General features: G+C 37.3%; 1 protein-coding gene across 6 annotated transcripts in view; it reads left to right on the forward strand.

Annotated features, from left to right (window-relative positions):
- The window catches only part of Cdc14 (cell division cycle protein 14), a 1,408,510-nt gene that overhangs the window by 504,811 nt on the left and 887,474 nt on the right, over positions 1 to 16,225 (forward strand). For all 6 annotated transcript variants that reach the window (XM_081762627.1, XM_081762626.1, XM_081762628.1 and 3 more), the window contains exon 4: positions 3,292 to 3,371. In XM_081762627.1, coding sequence (XP_081618753.1) covers positions 3,292 to 3,371 — 80 coding nt within the window. The remainder of the gene's footprint in view (positions 1 to 3,291; positions 3,372 to 16,225) is intronic.

Consider the following 16,225-nt stretch of genomic DNA (forward strand, 5'->3'; position numbering starts at 1 on the left):
AATTCGAAGTCCAAGGGGACAGGAAAAAATTCGAATTATCCAAAATTCGAATTAACCAAAACCTCTCATTTTTAAGTAAAATCAAGGAAACAAAATAACCGTACTGTATATGAAAAACAAACATGCAGTGCACCTTACCTTTTAAAGCGCCTTACCCTTTAAAGCACCACATTTTCGTAAGGAATTAGAATACGCTCCGCGATTCGACATTGTGCATAATGCACGCCAATAGATCACAAACGAATCTGCTTACATTTTTGTCACTGCTTTTAGTTCAGTTAATTGGAATTGCACAAATTCTCGCACAAGTCATTTGCTAGTGGAAGACAGGGTTCAAGGTCATTCACACTTCTATAGAAGAGATGGACACTTTTAGGTTATTGAGGAGGAGAGATGCGTACCAACCACCTTCTGCCAGATTCTCTAGAGCGAGAGGGGTTCCAGCGGAGGTGGTATCAACAAATAATGCTTTCTCTTTCCCACGGTCGCTTCTGGATAAAATAACAGATAAACAAAAACCAGTTGGAATTGCATTGTTCTGTTTGCAGTCTGTCGAACACTACAATTTTTTCCACTGTAAATACTTCGAATTATCCAAATAGGAGATTAAAAAGTTCGATTTATCCACAATGTTTTACCATTGTTTTCAATACAGTGTTCAAGGGGAATAGACTTTAGTTCGAATTATCCAACAATTCGAATTATCCAAGTTCGAATTAAAAGGAGTCCGCTGTACTATGCCTAAAGTTTAGAGATCGTCGGTATGTCTGAATTCTTAACGGTTTTCCTCCCTTAAAAGGCGCCTCATTGCTGTATTTTAATAACACACGGCGCGTCAGCAGACATCCAAACTAATAACAAATAACTAAAAAATTCGTTAAGCTGGGCTCAACCAGCAATTTTGATAAAATATGATTTTAATGGTACCCGATGTCACCTTTATACAGTTAAAATATATGGCCATCATTTCAACAATTGTTTCAATAACTTGTATTTTGCCGAAAAAAACAAGACCATCCATTTTGTCCCTAAATACACAGAAACCTATAAACCGTTCAAGAAGGGTTAGCGTTGTCTACAAGACTAGTTATGGAGGCGATCCAAAACAAATACAAGAACCCAAACGCTTATCTATCAGGTTATTCGCAGTGAAAGTAACCTATGCAGGTTGTTCATCACCCGGTGTGAAACGAAAGGCGGGAAGGGGGGAGACAACCTGGGACCAGACAGCAATAGCGCTCAGAGAGTTGGGCAGAAAAAGAAGCAATCATCCTTTTGGGACAAGAAATCTGTGCTCATTCAGTGGTAAAGAACAATATGGCTTGTCAATCAATGCGGGCGGAAAGGATGTGTTCACTTGTTCAAAGAAGAACCTCTGAACATTAATGGGGCAAAAAGAAGGGGGAAAATGAAATCTTCCATTCACTGAAAACTAGAGGAAATGTTTGAAAGCTAACCATCTCCCCTTGGTTAAACATTGAAGCAAACTAAATTTCGGTTACCAATCAAATCGCAAGGATGTTTATGTAGCGGAGAATATAGCTGAACATTGGTAAATGTACCTTCGATTCTGTAGTGGGCACAGTCAGGAGATAGCTAAGCTAAGCAGCGGATGTTGGTATCTGTTGCTGCAGAGGTGGAAGAAAAACAGAGTGCACTTCGCAACGGAAAAATAAATGAAAAATAAATATTCATTTCCTTTCCTTCCCGTTCCTACATAACTTATTTTATTTGGTTCTGTTCTGGTCTGTTAATATTTTCAAAGTTACTGTCATATTAAGACTTTACATAGTAAAACAAACCACCATCAAAAATCATTGTTGAACATAGGAAATTCATTGTTAATGCAGGAGCTTGAAGGGAGTCCTTCAATGGTGTAATCATATTCATTATTTTTAATTTAATCATAATTTTCTAGTTCACACATCGTGTTCGATTAGTTACGAGGTTTAAAAGTAAGATCATAATTAAATTATTGGGAAAAAAGCTTGTGGGAGCTTGGGATCGCGTTTTAAGCCATATACTGAAGTTCTAATAATCTGAAACATATTTTTAATTTTAATTTGATTATAATTTTTAAAATTTTGATTAAAGAATCGTGTAGGATCATGTTTCAACAAGAAAAGAGGTCATTTCACTTTCCAAAACCATCTCATATCTTTCTATTCCCTAAGTAATAAATCTATTTCCCAGGGACCTACCCAGGGCAGGGGCGGCCCCACAGACACAAAAGTAAACAAGTAATAAATCAATTAATCAAACAATACCTCTATTGTCGTATACAAAACTACATCGTTGAGACTCGTGACAAGCAAAATCTGCAAAAATTTTACATTTTATTTTTTATCATACATTTTTTTTCCGTAAAGTGTACAACAAGCGAAGATTAATTATGAATTTTACGTTGAAATGAATTACATTTGAAGTTTGTGTGATTGCAATGTGAGTCTTGAGTCGTTTTGCTTCTTGCCAATTATCTTACCTGTTGTGATAGGAAGAGGTGTAAAATTAAATGTAAGGGGCATATACTTTGTTAATTTGGGGTGATTGGCGTTACAGCCTTTGAAGGGGATTGACGCTCCAGTGTGAACGACATTATCATGAGGCCACTAATTTCAGCAGGCGTTCCTTCTATACGCGAACCGTTGGGATGCAGTTGCGCAGACCGTAAGAGACCAGATGGTATGACCCTAATACCGTGGAAGAAAGGAAAAGCACTTCTATGGGATTTTACCAGTTCCGATACCTTCGCCCCATCAAATCTACATTCTTCTTCAGCACAAGCTGGCAACGTGACTGCTCGTGGTGAAACTGAAAAACGCAAAAAGTACAGCACTTTACTTGAGAAATATTATTTTTTCATTATAGCTATCGAATCAAGTGGTTCACGGGGTCCGGAAGGTCTTTATAAAACAAGTCGGACACCGCATTTATTTATCGTCAGGAGACGCTAGAGTAACCTCTTTTCTACTGCAACGCATCAGTATGGCAGTACAAAGAGAGAAAGTTGCATCAGTTTTGGGAACGCTACCTTCGGGTAAGGAACTGGAGGAGTTCTTTTTTCTATAATGATCTCGGCGAAAGTTTGAAAGTGCTGTTGTTTTAAAGTTTCTCGACAATTGTTAATCATTTTAAATTAACCTATATATGTTTTTCTTGTAATTATGTTCATTTGCTTATTCTTTTATCTATCGCAACAATTGTTCCGCAGGCGTTGTCAATTTCCAATATTATTGTCCTCAGTCTACGTTTGTACGCATATGCAATATTATCATTTTGGTTTCCTTTCAGATTATTTATTTAAAGAAGACTCCAGAAGAAGCTTACAGACCATTAGTCGGGGGAACGAATCCACCGTTTCTACCTTTCAGGTGAGTTAATTACTTGCAAAATCTCACGAAACACTAGTAATCATTTGTAATACTATTTAGTTCGTATAGATAATTATTCATCGTAGCTTCAGTTGTGAAATTAGGTTTTAAGCAATATATTTTTATTTTGAATGAGTATATTAAAACTTAATGGCAGCGTAATTTCTCAATACAAGATCTACGGTTTTTACTGCTGTTTAAATTTTCCCTCCCAAAATTGCACGGCAAAGGAGAACTGCTATATCTAATATCTTCATTGCTAATATATTTCGAGACTGTCAAACTCTCCTTGCTATGACAATACCACAATTAATCAAAATCTTGTAAGATATCGTGGATAAAATTTATGATTGAAACCATGTTCAAAGCGTAAATTGTATGCCGTAGGAGCCATCTTTCTATTGCATAGTAGCTCGTCATCATTCTAATGGCACTGGTAATGATGACATTGAATTATGTGGCCATCACTGACACGATCGCAGCAGTTTAAAATGAAACGAAATTGGACTAACGAGATACCGACAAGATGAGACTCGTTGTCTGTTTTACATTGAAGGTTATATTTTGTGCTTAAAAGTACTTAAGTAATTAACCTGACACTCGGTGAAGAGGGGAACGAGGTAACTTCTGTCCGAAATGACTACCTTCTTCTCCTAATCCAGAGCAACTTTTGTTGAAATCACTTAAGTAGAACTTACAAGATTGTAATGTTAGTACAGTTCTGGTCACAAAAATTGAAACTATTTTTCAGAGACTAAGTCCCAAAAATGTCCCCAGATTCTTACAAATTCCCTTTAGGTTTCAGTCATTTACTCTGCACTTTTATCACAGCCAGAGGTGGAAATTAAACGATAATATTACAGTATATATATGATAATTTCGTGGTAGACAAACAAAATACTACAATACATAAAGTTACTGTAATTTGAAGTCACAAACGTGTTAAATTATATATATTTTTAAAATGAAATGAAATCTTTGGGTTTTACGTCCCACGATTATGCCGGTTAGGCTAAAGGAGACGGTGATGATGAATAATGAATGAAATGGTGGAATGAAGAATGTGGGAGGAAACGGGAGAACCCCGAGAAAACCCACGCACACGGTGTTTGTCCACCACAAAGTTCACTTGGCGGGGGCTGGGATCGAACCCGGGACCCCAAGCACCAGACGTGAACGCTCTACCACTGAGCCACCGCGGCCCATATATATATATATATATATATATATATATATATATATATATATACTACAATAATCAATTATCTCGTTAACGTAATTTTCTAATCATTACACTACTATTTCAATCAGCTCTCAGTGGCTCAGGACCTGGCCAAAACCTATAATTAGTTATAGTAATATACTAAATGCTTCCTAAGTCCCATGTGAGAAATATATAGTACTAAGAGTTAATATGATTCGTTCGGTTGCACTAGCTTTATTTGAAGATGAGTGTTAGTAGAAAATGTTTGTAAACATTTATAAAGTACTTCATATTCGTATACAGTTGAGTTGAGTGGATTTTGAGCTTAACGTCTCTTTCAGCATCGAGGCTGTATGAGACGGGACCTACTGATTAACGTGTAATCCGAACCACATGAGATCCCCACGAAGGAGCTCCGTATTCGTATACAATATGCCAGTACATTCACACGTACAAACCTATACTGTACTCACACATACAAGTCTTCATTACACTCAAACACACAAAAGAAAAACGAGAATTGATTTTGTCAACCACATTTGTACGTCGATCATCACTGTCACTGTCAATATCGCTGACAGCAGATGGGATGTCTTCATTATTTTGGCTGCTGAACGCCGTGCTTGCTCTTTCCGCATCACGTTTCGACGTCTTTAACAGCAGTCTTTCTTCATGTGTCAAGCAACGCCTTTTCTTCCTGGTATCCACGTGCCTAATACTCGAAAAAAAGGGGAGGATCAGAAGTAATCAGTAGCATATGCAGCGTATCCTGATTCGTAATAGTGCGAGATAATTTGCACGAGTGATGTTCCCGAAATGTTTGTTAAGTCTTTATTCCGTGCCTCCTGTACCTGTTCAGAAAGTCGATCTATTGGTAAAATGGCATTCTGTTTCTTAGCCGATCCATGAACAAGTATTTTGTAGACACTTGCAGGCATATAGAACCAATTGTAAAGACGAACAAAGAGTTTGGCTATCTCCAGTGCATAACTGTCTAAAGCCTTGAATTCAACGTCAAGTTTAGAGTTGATTACAGATGTATCAAAGAAAAACGTGTAATTAGTTGTTCAGAAATTCCCATTATTTGCGAAGATTGGTGTGGGTCCGCAAAAAATCTCCTAGTAGTGTTCGCATCATTGCTTGTTCTACTATCTTCTGCTTTGGGTGTATCAACATTAGGGCCTACTTTTCCCACAAAATGCTTCCGAATCTCATGTTTCCGTGATTCCACTAATTCTTTGTGCTTCTTTCGAACTTCCCATGTCTTGAAATCGAGTCTGTATGCAATATGGAGGAGACACTCATAAAGTCGTATGCACGCATGTAACAATGATAATCCGAAGCGAAATGTGGATGCGTCTGTGTCTGTCATAGAAACTCTCAATATTTCATTTCTTTGCAAGATTTTACGTAAATATAACACAGTTGAGGTAATTTCTTGTCCATAGCACACTTTTCCATCGACCATAGTGAGAATGAGCTCGTGATACACAGTAAATTGGGTTGTATATACGTTCACAGCTGATGGGTGAAGATCTTGAATCTGCTGTTCGATGCACTGGACTTCATGTATTGTCACATCTTTCGTTTCCTTGCAAAACCGATATCTTACAACGCAGCAGTATCTCGTTGATGACATTTGAGGACCCTGCCGCACTACAATTTCCTCAAAATTGTACAGCTAGCACAATTGGCACGAAAAATGTAAACAGCAGGTCTTTTTCAAAATATAATATAATATGCCCTACCGAATTTTCTGCTTGTATACACTGTGACCTGTACTTCCATCAAAACCCCATTTAGATATTAATGCCAAGGAGTTAGCTTTCTCGCTGGGAACATAGCTGACCTTGCAGTCAGCTGTCAGAAGACGTTAAACTTTTTTGTCCAATAAAGCCTGCAATTTAATCTCAGCACTGACATCGGAAACAACAGTACTTTCATCTGACGGGTAACAATCTTTCTTAGCCTCCAGTAATTGGTGATAACTTGGATACATGTCTGCGTTGCGTGTTCTGGTCCCAAGACGTAGACAGTTTTATTGGCTTTTGGTTAACTTAGCATCGAGAAACAATATAAACGCCTCTTCTTTGGTGTACGGTTTGGGTGAAATACTCTGGTGCTTTGCGCTCATAAACGCTTGTCTCATCTTATGAGGTCTAGTCGAAGTTGTTTCTGTCAGTTCGTGAAGTACTTCTGGTGCATCTTCTTGTTCTAATGCTCGAAGACTCATTATGGCAGCAAAGGCTAGTTCCGATGCACTTGCAGAAGTCTTCCGTTTCCCTCCGTTCGAATGTGTCACTAGATTCTCTGAAATCCTTCGATGAACGACAGCCAGGATTTGATCAACGTTCCATCTATCTCTGGACCGTAAATGTTAGTTCTGCATCAAACCATTTTGTGTGTCTTCAGAAAGATGTCATGATTTCTGCCACTTTTACACAGTTTTTGGTACACCCGGCTGCAAAACCTGGAAAATGTTCTTCGAACATTTTCACTAACGTTGGCCGGGGCATCACCAAGGTCCAAATACGTCAAAATTCAGGTCTTGTTTGCTCCCTCTGACAATGTCCTTTCATTTCTCTCATTTTCTTATAGAGCTGGATTCGTGTCAGCTTAACCCTTAATTAGTCGCATGCGGAATATTGTTCCGCACTTTTACATTTTTCTTTTTGTTTTTCTTACTTTCGATCGTATGCTTTTAAACTTTTGTCTAGCTGTCTTTTAAAGTTTCATGATTAATCAACAATACATATTTGAATTGTTGCCCAAGCCTCTAGTAAATATTTTGTTATTTATTTTAGAGTGATGAATTTTGCGGAGCAAAGTTCCGCGCGCGACTAAATAAGTTACCCTTTTATTCTCCTACAAATTTGTAAGAGAAGTAATTGTAAGCAACTAAACTTATAGGCGGTTCATATGTGCATTGTGCGCTCTGAAAATAAATACATAGAGAAGAGAGTCAGTCTTTTCTTTCAAAATGTATCATCATGAACGTGATGTGGACAGAATTAGAAACATGTTGCTGGGAGTTCTGGCTGAAGACGACAATTTAGATGTTCTGGATATGGAAGATGGCGATGAAGAAGATATTGAAGAAAGCGACCCTATCTCTGCCAGTGAAGATTCAGCAGATGAAGGTGAAGTGTTGCCACAAGCAGATCATGTGGAATCACTTTCAAATACTACTGCATGGGCACCATATCTTCTAGGAAAGCACAATGGGTGATATCAATAAAAATAAGTAACTACTCCTGAGAAGTCCTGCTCGAGAATCGGAGTAACTACACCTGGAGTAATCTCCTCCCTGAATTTCGTATCAATAAAACAAGCCACTACTCAGGTCTAGTCTGCTCCAGATTTATGAACGTTTACTCGCGCTTCCTCTGCACGTAGCACTGAGTCGTATCAACAAAAGAAGTGGTTACTCATTTCTCCGATCTGTTGGGCGGTCATTTCGTTGTGGGTAACTTATGGCGCAGTATCCTAAACGCCATGGAAGGGACAAGTAGTAACGACAGCTTCATTCAAAGTGCAGTTGTGGATATTATAAAAGAGTTTCCAGTGGTACTTTCAAAGTCACAGTTACCAGAAAGTAAACGATGGAAAGCCGAAGCTTTGAAGGCAAGTACAGTGAAATGCAACGAAATACCAAATACATCTACAAATGAGACACAAATTCAAAAGAGAATCTTTAATATCCGAGCGAGCATTAAAAAAAAACTTATTTGAAAAAGAAAACGGGAAACAAGAAAGTAATACTGAAACCACGGGAACGAACCTCTTGGAACTGATGGGTGTTGATTGGAATCCAGCAATATCAAGATTAGCACCACAAGTGCATAGCACTGTTGTCCAAGGTCTTGTCTCCAAGACTTTAAGAACAAAATCAGACACTTGGTCCCTTTGTTTCCTTTTTTAAATAGTCCAGCCAGTCACGTCATAAAACACGTCCATCTGATTGCGTTTTCCACACCATACGTGTCATGTATACACCCTTCCTATCAGCGTTGAGTTGAGTTGATTTTGAGTTCTAATGTCCTTTTCAGTAGCGAGGCTATATGAGACGGGACCCACTGATTAACTTGGAATCCGAACCATATGAGCTCGCGCCGGGAATCGAACGCGGGTCTCTCATGCCAAAGGCATATACGCTATATGCATAGCCACGAAGGAGCTCTTCCTATTAGCGTATTCGTCTCCAAAATACTAGGTTTCTTTATTGCCACGTGTGTATAGTCAAGTGCTCCGATAGCACCCGGAAATGTATATTGTTCTTGCCACTCTGCCTTTGCTGTTTGAATATTACACACACTTCCGGAAACAATCAATTTTCAGATTTTGCAATAATCGCATCCATTACACTTGTAGTAGTCATAGATACAGTACTTTGAGCCACAACAGAATCCCCTGACATTCAGACCTCGAATCCCGGATCACTCATGTAAAGCAAGAAAACCCGCATCTTTTGGTCATTACGCAGTGCACCACCCCAAATTTCCGTTGATTCTCCTAAAAATGTTGTGCTAACTACTCTACATTTTCTTTCATGAACCTATGTTTTTTGTAATCTCCATTTGCAACATTTCTATGCAATTTATAAGTTTTGCTACGTAGCAAAACAATCATATACTCTGTCATATTTCGCACGGAGTCACCTATTTAGCTTGCTCCACAAATTTGGAGAAGTTACAAGCATCACAGAGGAGTCTTTGATTTTTATTGATATCAAACGCGAAGTAGTTACTCGGCTCGAGAATAGAGGTGTGGTTACTTCAAAAGGGCGGGGCTTCTCCGAGGTCAGCCGAGACGACTAGTGCTCAGTTCTCTTTTTATTGATACCAATTCGAGTAACTACTTCAAAATTGGGCGTAATGAGTAACTTCTCCGTTTTATTGATATCACCCAATGTCACTATGCTCCACGGTACGCACATGCTCCACGGCAAAATATACGAAGAAGAAGTCAGAATATTTTGACCAATTTACCAGGAGTCAAAGGACATGCTAGAGAAGCGAAAACGCCGAGCGAATGTTGGAGTTTGTTCTTTAGTATGTCTATGCTGGAGAGAATTGTTGAATTTACAAACCAGCTGATTAAAACACATAGGGACGCTTATAGCAGAGAAAGAGATGCTCAAAATACTAATATAACAGAAGTAAAGGCCTTGCTGGGCCTTCTATATCTTGCAGGAGGACTTAAGTCATCTCATGCTAATCTGGACGATCTCTACGCAAAGGATGGGACTGGAATTGAATTCTTCTCAGGAACAATGACTCTTAGAAGACTGAGATTTCTTCTACAAGCTCTTCGTTTTGATAACAAAGTTGACAGATACAAGAGAAGAAAGTTTGATAAGTTTGCGCCTCTTCGAGATATTTTTCAAGAATTCAACTTGCACTGCAAAATTGCTATTCTGTTGGGGAATATACCACAATTGACGAAATGCTTGAACCTTTTCGAGGACGATGCAGTTTCCGTGTTTATATGAAGTCAAAACCAGCTAAGTATGGAATCAAAATATTTGCTTTGTTGGTCAGCAACCCGATGGACCATTTCAGACGGACAATAGATCCCATCAGATAGTACTTAGGCTAGTAGACCCTATAACCGGAACAGGAAGAAATGTCACTACTGACAACTGGTTTAGATCCATACCACTGGCTGAAGAACTACAAAAACGTGGACTGTCTCTAGTTGCCACTCTGCGGAAGAATAAAAGAGAAATCCCTGCAATATGTACTGAGGGCAAGCGACGTGAGGAATGCAGTAGTTTGTTTGGTTACGGTGAAAATATGACTCTCCTTTCCTATGTACCGAAGAAAAATCGAGTGGTTACTCTTATCTCTTCCATGCGCTTTTCTGATGATATTGTTGAATCTTCCGGAGAAGCCAAAAAGCCAGAAATGTTAACTTTTTACAATGTAACAAAAGAAGGTGTCGATACGCTAGACCAAATGAAAGCTACATATTCTGTATCTAGAAGAACTCATAGATGGCCACTAGCTGTTTTCTTTGGTTTGATGATTATCGCCGGTATAAACAGCTTCATAATTTTTCAGTCCAACACACAGAGTAACATGAACAGGAAAGATTTTCTGAAAGTCTTAGCTAAAGATCTTTGCTTGGACAACATGAAGGCAAGAGCAAGTCTGCAATATCTCCCCAGAGAATTAAAATAAAATATCCGAAAGTATGCAGGAATACCAGAAGATCCATCTACTGTATCTGATCCAGTTCCAATTTCAAGGCGTTGTGCTCTCTGGACGAGGAAAGAAAACAGGAAGACCAAATATTATTGTGTCAAGTGTCAAAAATTTATGTGCGGTGTGCATAAAGAAACTGTCACATATTGCAAAGAATGTGTTCATCAAGATAGAATAGAGGAACTTGAAGACGAGGATATGTAAGTAGTATGGATATGTAAACCGAGAAGCAAAAGCATAATATATGAACGTTTCAAAATACATAAAAACTATCTTTCTTATCAGGTCTAACTATACATGTTATTATTCTTGTTATTTGAGAGAAAGTAGAATATTTTTTTCATTGTTTAGGTATTTATGTCTAACGTATTTTTATATTAGCTTAGGTCTTCAATATCATAAAATAAATTAAGACGCCTATTAAAACAAATATTTTAACCTAAAATTAAATAAAAATAAAAAAAACAAATATTACACGAGCTTTACTATGTAGTTATTATGCGGAACAAAATTCCGCACGCGACTAATTAAGTAACTTTTTTCACGCGACTAGTTAAGGGTTAATGATGAACTATGAACGTCATGCAAATAAAAAGTAAGAATTATTAATTTCGGTGTCATGTCAGCATACACGATCACAAAGAAACACGTATTTCACGAATTTGCGCATACTCGCACCTAAACATCGTGAAAAATAGTTCATCATGGACTATTCTTTCCGACCATTTCAACAGCTCTGCTGGGGAACGCTGGGCACTACACTAAATTTCTGCAGCTTTGTGGACGTTCTGCTGAAACAAATTAGATTTTGTCAGATTAACGTATTTTGTTCGAAGAAACGTACTCCCATGCGCAAAAAAAAATTGCGCGTATACTGTAACTCACGATTTTCCGTATTTATTCCTTTTTCCTTACGTTTATGGGTAAAATTCAGTTATTAGTATGTGGAGATAATAGAGAGCAATCCATCTAAGGAGATATTTCCAAAAAATATAATAAAATAATAAAAATATAAGCAAAAAACAAAATTACGCCCGGTTTTGTGTATACTGGCAATCATGCTTTCGAGGGATTTTTTCCAGTAGCAGAGCACAATTGTGGAGGGAATTCAGTAGGAGAGTCAAGGAACTGGATACTGGACTAAAATGTTGCATTTATTGGTTTAAACCTAGTGTCTAGATGGTTTGCCAAATATAAATTAGCTCCTGTAACTAAGTTGTCGTACGAAAACATAAAATTAAACAGAAAAACTCTTATCTTAAGGTTCGAAACGATACGCACGATAGTTATGAAGATTATTTCTTAAGAAAGAGGAACAAACACAACGCAGCGTCTGTGGTTAGGTGGATAGAGTGGCGGACTCGTAGTTATTTTATTACTTTGACACCACATCGAATCCCATCCTATCCCTTTTTTTTTTTTTTTTTTTTTTTTACAAAACATTATAATTTTTATGTTAATAAGAACCGAAGCAATATACTAAGGACAACTTATTGATATCCAGGATTACAGTATTATTGGTAATAGCTATTGTTTTCAGTTCGTGTTGTTGTATAGCTTCTCTCACCCTGTTTTCTTGGGAAAATAACAATTTTGTCTCCAACAAAATGTAAAGGATATATACGGACAGAAAAAGACATCTTAGTATCAAACGTGATTTATCGTGATGAAATGGACTAGTTTGCCATTATTAAAAAAAAAAAAAAAAAGCTAAAGTAAATTACTGAAGTTGACTTCCCTTTAGCTTTTAGCTAAAAAAATATTTTTTTTCTTTATAAGACTATACTTTATGAGGCAAGGTGTGTGATCATACCCACAAATTTAGCTAGGGTATGATCGTTTATAATAAAATATAATCGTTTATACAAACATTTTACAGGTTTAGGTGCGTGAAACACCAATACACCATGGTCTCGCTTATCCGACCATCCTTTGTTACACATATTGTATGATCCGATATATCATTGCAGAAAGCACCAATCGGCAAGAAGAACTGCAAGTTGTGGTCTGAATCTATTTTTCATGCTCTGGAGTATATCGCCTAGCGCGCCCGTCTACACGTTGACTCATACATCTATCATTCAGTGCAGACACGTATCCAGGTTTTCTATTCGGAGGGGGCCCAACACGAATCCTCGTAAGCACGTAATTCTAATGTTTTAAAAATATCAATAATAATAATAATAATAATAATAATAATAATAATAATAATAATAATAATGCAACAGTTCTGTATTTCTCTTAAACTTTTTCCTACTTTTCATTTATAAACCGGTTTACTTTGGAAACTGCATTATAGCACAAACAAAATGAAACATATTTTCGAGAGAAATGTAATTAAAGAAAACTGTCTGCTACGTATATCACATAACAAAAATAGCAAGAAGACTTTGGGTGTATCGTTCTAATATATTAAAGTTAAAAACAGAACGGAAACAAAATGTTAATCCTATTTAATTCCTGTTCTTTAATTCCACCTGGTATAATGGCATTATGGTATGTTCTTAGAATTATAACAAGACAACAGCACATTGCCCAAAGTTTGGACACTGATTATTAGTAAACTGATATAAAAGAATCTCAAAAGGGTAAAAGCATGTTTATTAAAAAGTGCTTGAGTTTCGGAGGGGGACAGCCCTCAGGCCCTTACGCTGGATACGTCCCTGATTCAGTGCAGTGCAGTTATTTGTTATAAAACATTATTATTGGATGTGTAATATGTAAAATTATATCATAAGTTTTACTTTTAATAGGTCTTTTCTTAACACATCCATATTATCCAGCGTTCTGCCTGCCTGTTTATGTCGGATAAGCGAAATTCTACTGTATTTCCAAAGCTAGCATATACATGAACTAGAATTGTATTGTCCTAGAACAGACAATAGTGTGAAATGCTTATATTAAAAGGCTGGAATAAAAAAAATACTGTTTTGGTAGCGTGAGAACACATTAAAAACAATTCAATATATTTCATAGGTATTAGATTATCATCTTATTGTGTCGATATGTATTCTTTTTTTAAACATAGTTTTAAAAGTCATACCATTCTCAATATTCCTAAGGAAATCGAAAGAAAAACTCCTATGTGCCTCTTGTGGCAAAGCGGCTTAAGTGCGTGGTCTGAAACGTTAAGGTATAGATAGAGTACCCGTACTTCAAAAATGCAAATCCGGGACGCTACTAAATTACGAGAATCTTTGAAATGCTTAAAATTGAAAGAAGTGTTGAATACTAATTTACTTTTCTCCATTAGATACAGTTGTTCAAGCATTACGTTATCACATTTTTATTCCTTTCACTATACCTTCTTCCAAGGGCGCCGATTTCTTTGTAATTTTTTTTTTTTCTGGGAGGGCATTCAAATGCAGACGATATATATTAGGATTTTAAGGCAAATTGCATTCAAATTATGCCAAATATTGTATATTCATAAATACAAAGGGGGCCTACATGAGCTTTGGGGTCCGGCCCCCTAGGATCGGCGCCCTTGCCTTCTTCCTAGTTAAGCAAACGTAAGCAGATGATTTACTCCCTTCCCCTGGTAAGCAAAATTGTTTTTGTTTCTCAAGATTTGTTGTGTTTCGTGAAATAACAGCAGGATTTTCCAGATTACTTAACCATCTAAATGAATGTTTTCACTTAGAGCCATCCCGTCGATTCGCTTTGCCTAGGACTAAAATAAATTAAGGGTCAATAATGAAAGAGACATGTGGATCGAAGATCTTTCTTTGTTCGAACTTTGATTTTTTTCAAATCCATGATGGGAAATTATATTATGTGTACAATTTTCGAAATTAATAGTATACAATCGTAAAAATATCTTACAAAACGATGGTTTATTGCAAAATACTTTGACTCAAAGAATAAATTACAAGTAATAAACTTGTTACTTTTCCTGAAGAGTCTAAGTCTTGAATGAGACAGAGGCTCTTCAGCGTAGTGCTTGGAAAGATTGCCTCACTTGTTCTACCTTCCCGTGACGCAGCCTTGATTCGACTTGATCCTAAACGGATTATTCAGAAGTCGAAGTCGGAAGATGTTTCCCATTTTTCCTAAACACTCTTGGTCGATTACAATCTGCCTCACTTCTGAGGGGACAACCCCACGCCGTAAGGGTTGGTGGACCACCGATAGGCAACTAGCGGCGGGACACCAACGAAGCACAACATTATTCCCCCAAAATACGTTAAATCGCCTATATGTGTAATTTGTTTACATTAAGGTGAGTATAATTTTTTTAATTAAAAAAAAAATATTGCCCCGAGCTGGGCGCGAACCACCAACCTTAGGATTACTAGCTGCGTGCTCTTCCGAATTCGTCACGGAGGCGATGAAAAACCACAGCTTATAGAGTGATAAATCGTTGAAAACTTTTTAGTATTTCTAATCAGAGTGCTCCTTTAACCGTGTATATTAGACGATAACTGTTTGGAATCAGATCAAATGCACTCGCCATGTAATTTTATAACAAAATGGCAAGCGTCTATTTACTTTTTTCATAGTTTACTTGCTAGTGATCGGCGACAGTTGCCATCTAAATTCATACAATTATACGCACCCATCTCAAGATTTTTCACTTCATGATGCAAAGGCAGGAGTTACTCTTGACCCCCTCGTCAGGGAAAAATAATATATGATAATAACTGCATGCACATGACTGGCGATAGTTCATGTTGGTCCCTTCGCGATTGTCCGCGACAAATCAAAGGAGCGCGGACCAAAATGAAGTCCTCGCTGTTACGTGGTGGTAACTTCAATACCCCCGACTCTAGATATCTGCTTCGACTCGACGAATCCCTGCTACTAGTAGCACAATAGCGGCAATCCTTGGAATCGTCGCTATATCGACGACCGCCATTTACCGGCAAGTGGGCCACTAGGTGTTGGCGAAGTTTACGGCATGGGGAAGATAATAAACAAACAAACTAATAAATAAATCTAAAGCCTTATTAAAAAAAGTTTTCCCAAAATTTACATCTAGCAAAATCATTTGTTGGTGTTCCAGAACTGTAAATTCACCTTTATTCATAGTTTACTTCTATCGTTGTTTTGATATGAGAATGTTATGTCTGAAACTGTAACACAGGTTATTAATACTTTTTCTTGCTTTAGTCAGATTTAGCAGTTTTACTTAACAGTCAGTCAATTTGGATCTGTGATTTCAGAGTTTTAGAGATTACCTTAAATTTTCACTTGACATCACTTGGAAAATATCACTTGATGGTTTTCATTAGGTAATGTCTCTGTCACTCCCAGTATATTTCAAACAATCAACTATTTACAGTGTCTTACTCCATTAATCAAAGCTACATTTAATATTCGACAATTGTGTGCATCTTTTTCTTATATCTGTCCCTCTCTGAGTTAACTTTTCCAAAATGAAAAAAGAATAACACATGAATTATTCAAATTAAGTTTGTGCTTCTTAATCTGTTTCTTCAAGT

Source organism: Thermobia domestica, chromosome 6, assembly GCF_964235325.1.
Source record: "Thermobia domestica chromosome 6, izTheDome1.hap1.1, whole genome shotgun sequence".
In the NCBI taxonomy this organism is placed as follows: Eukaryota; Metazoa; Arthropoda; class Insecta; order Zygentoma; family Lepismatidae; genus Thermobia; species Thermobia domestica.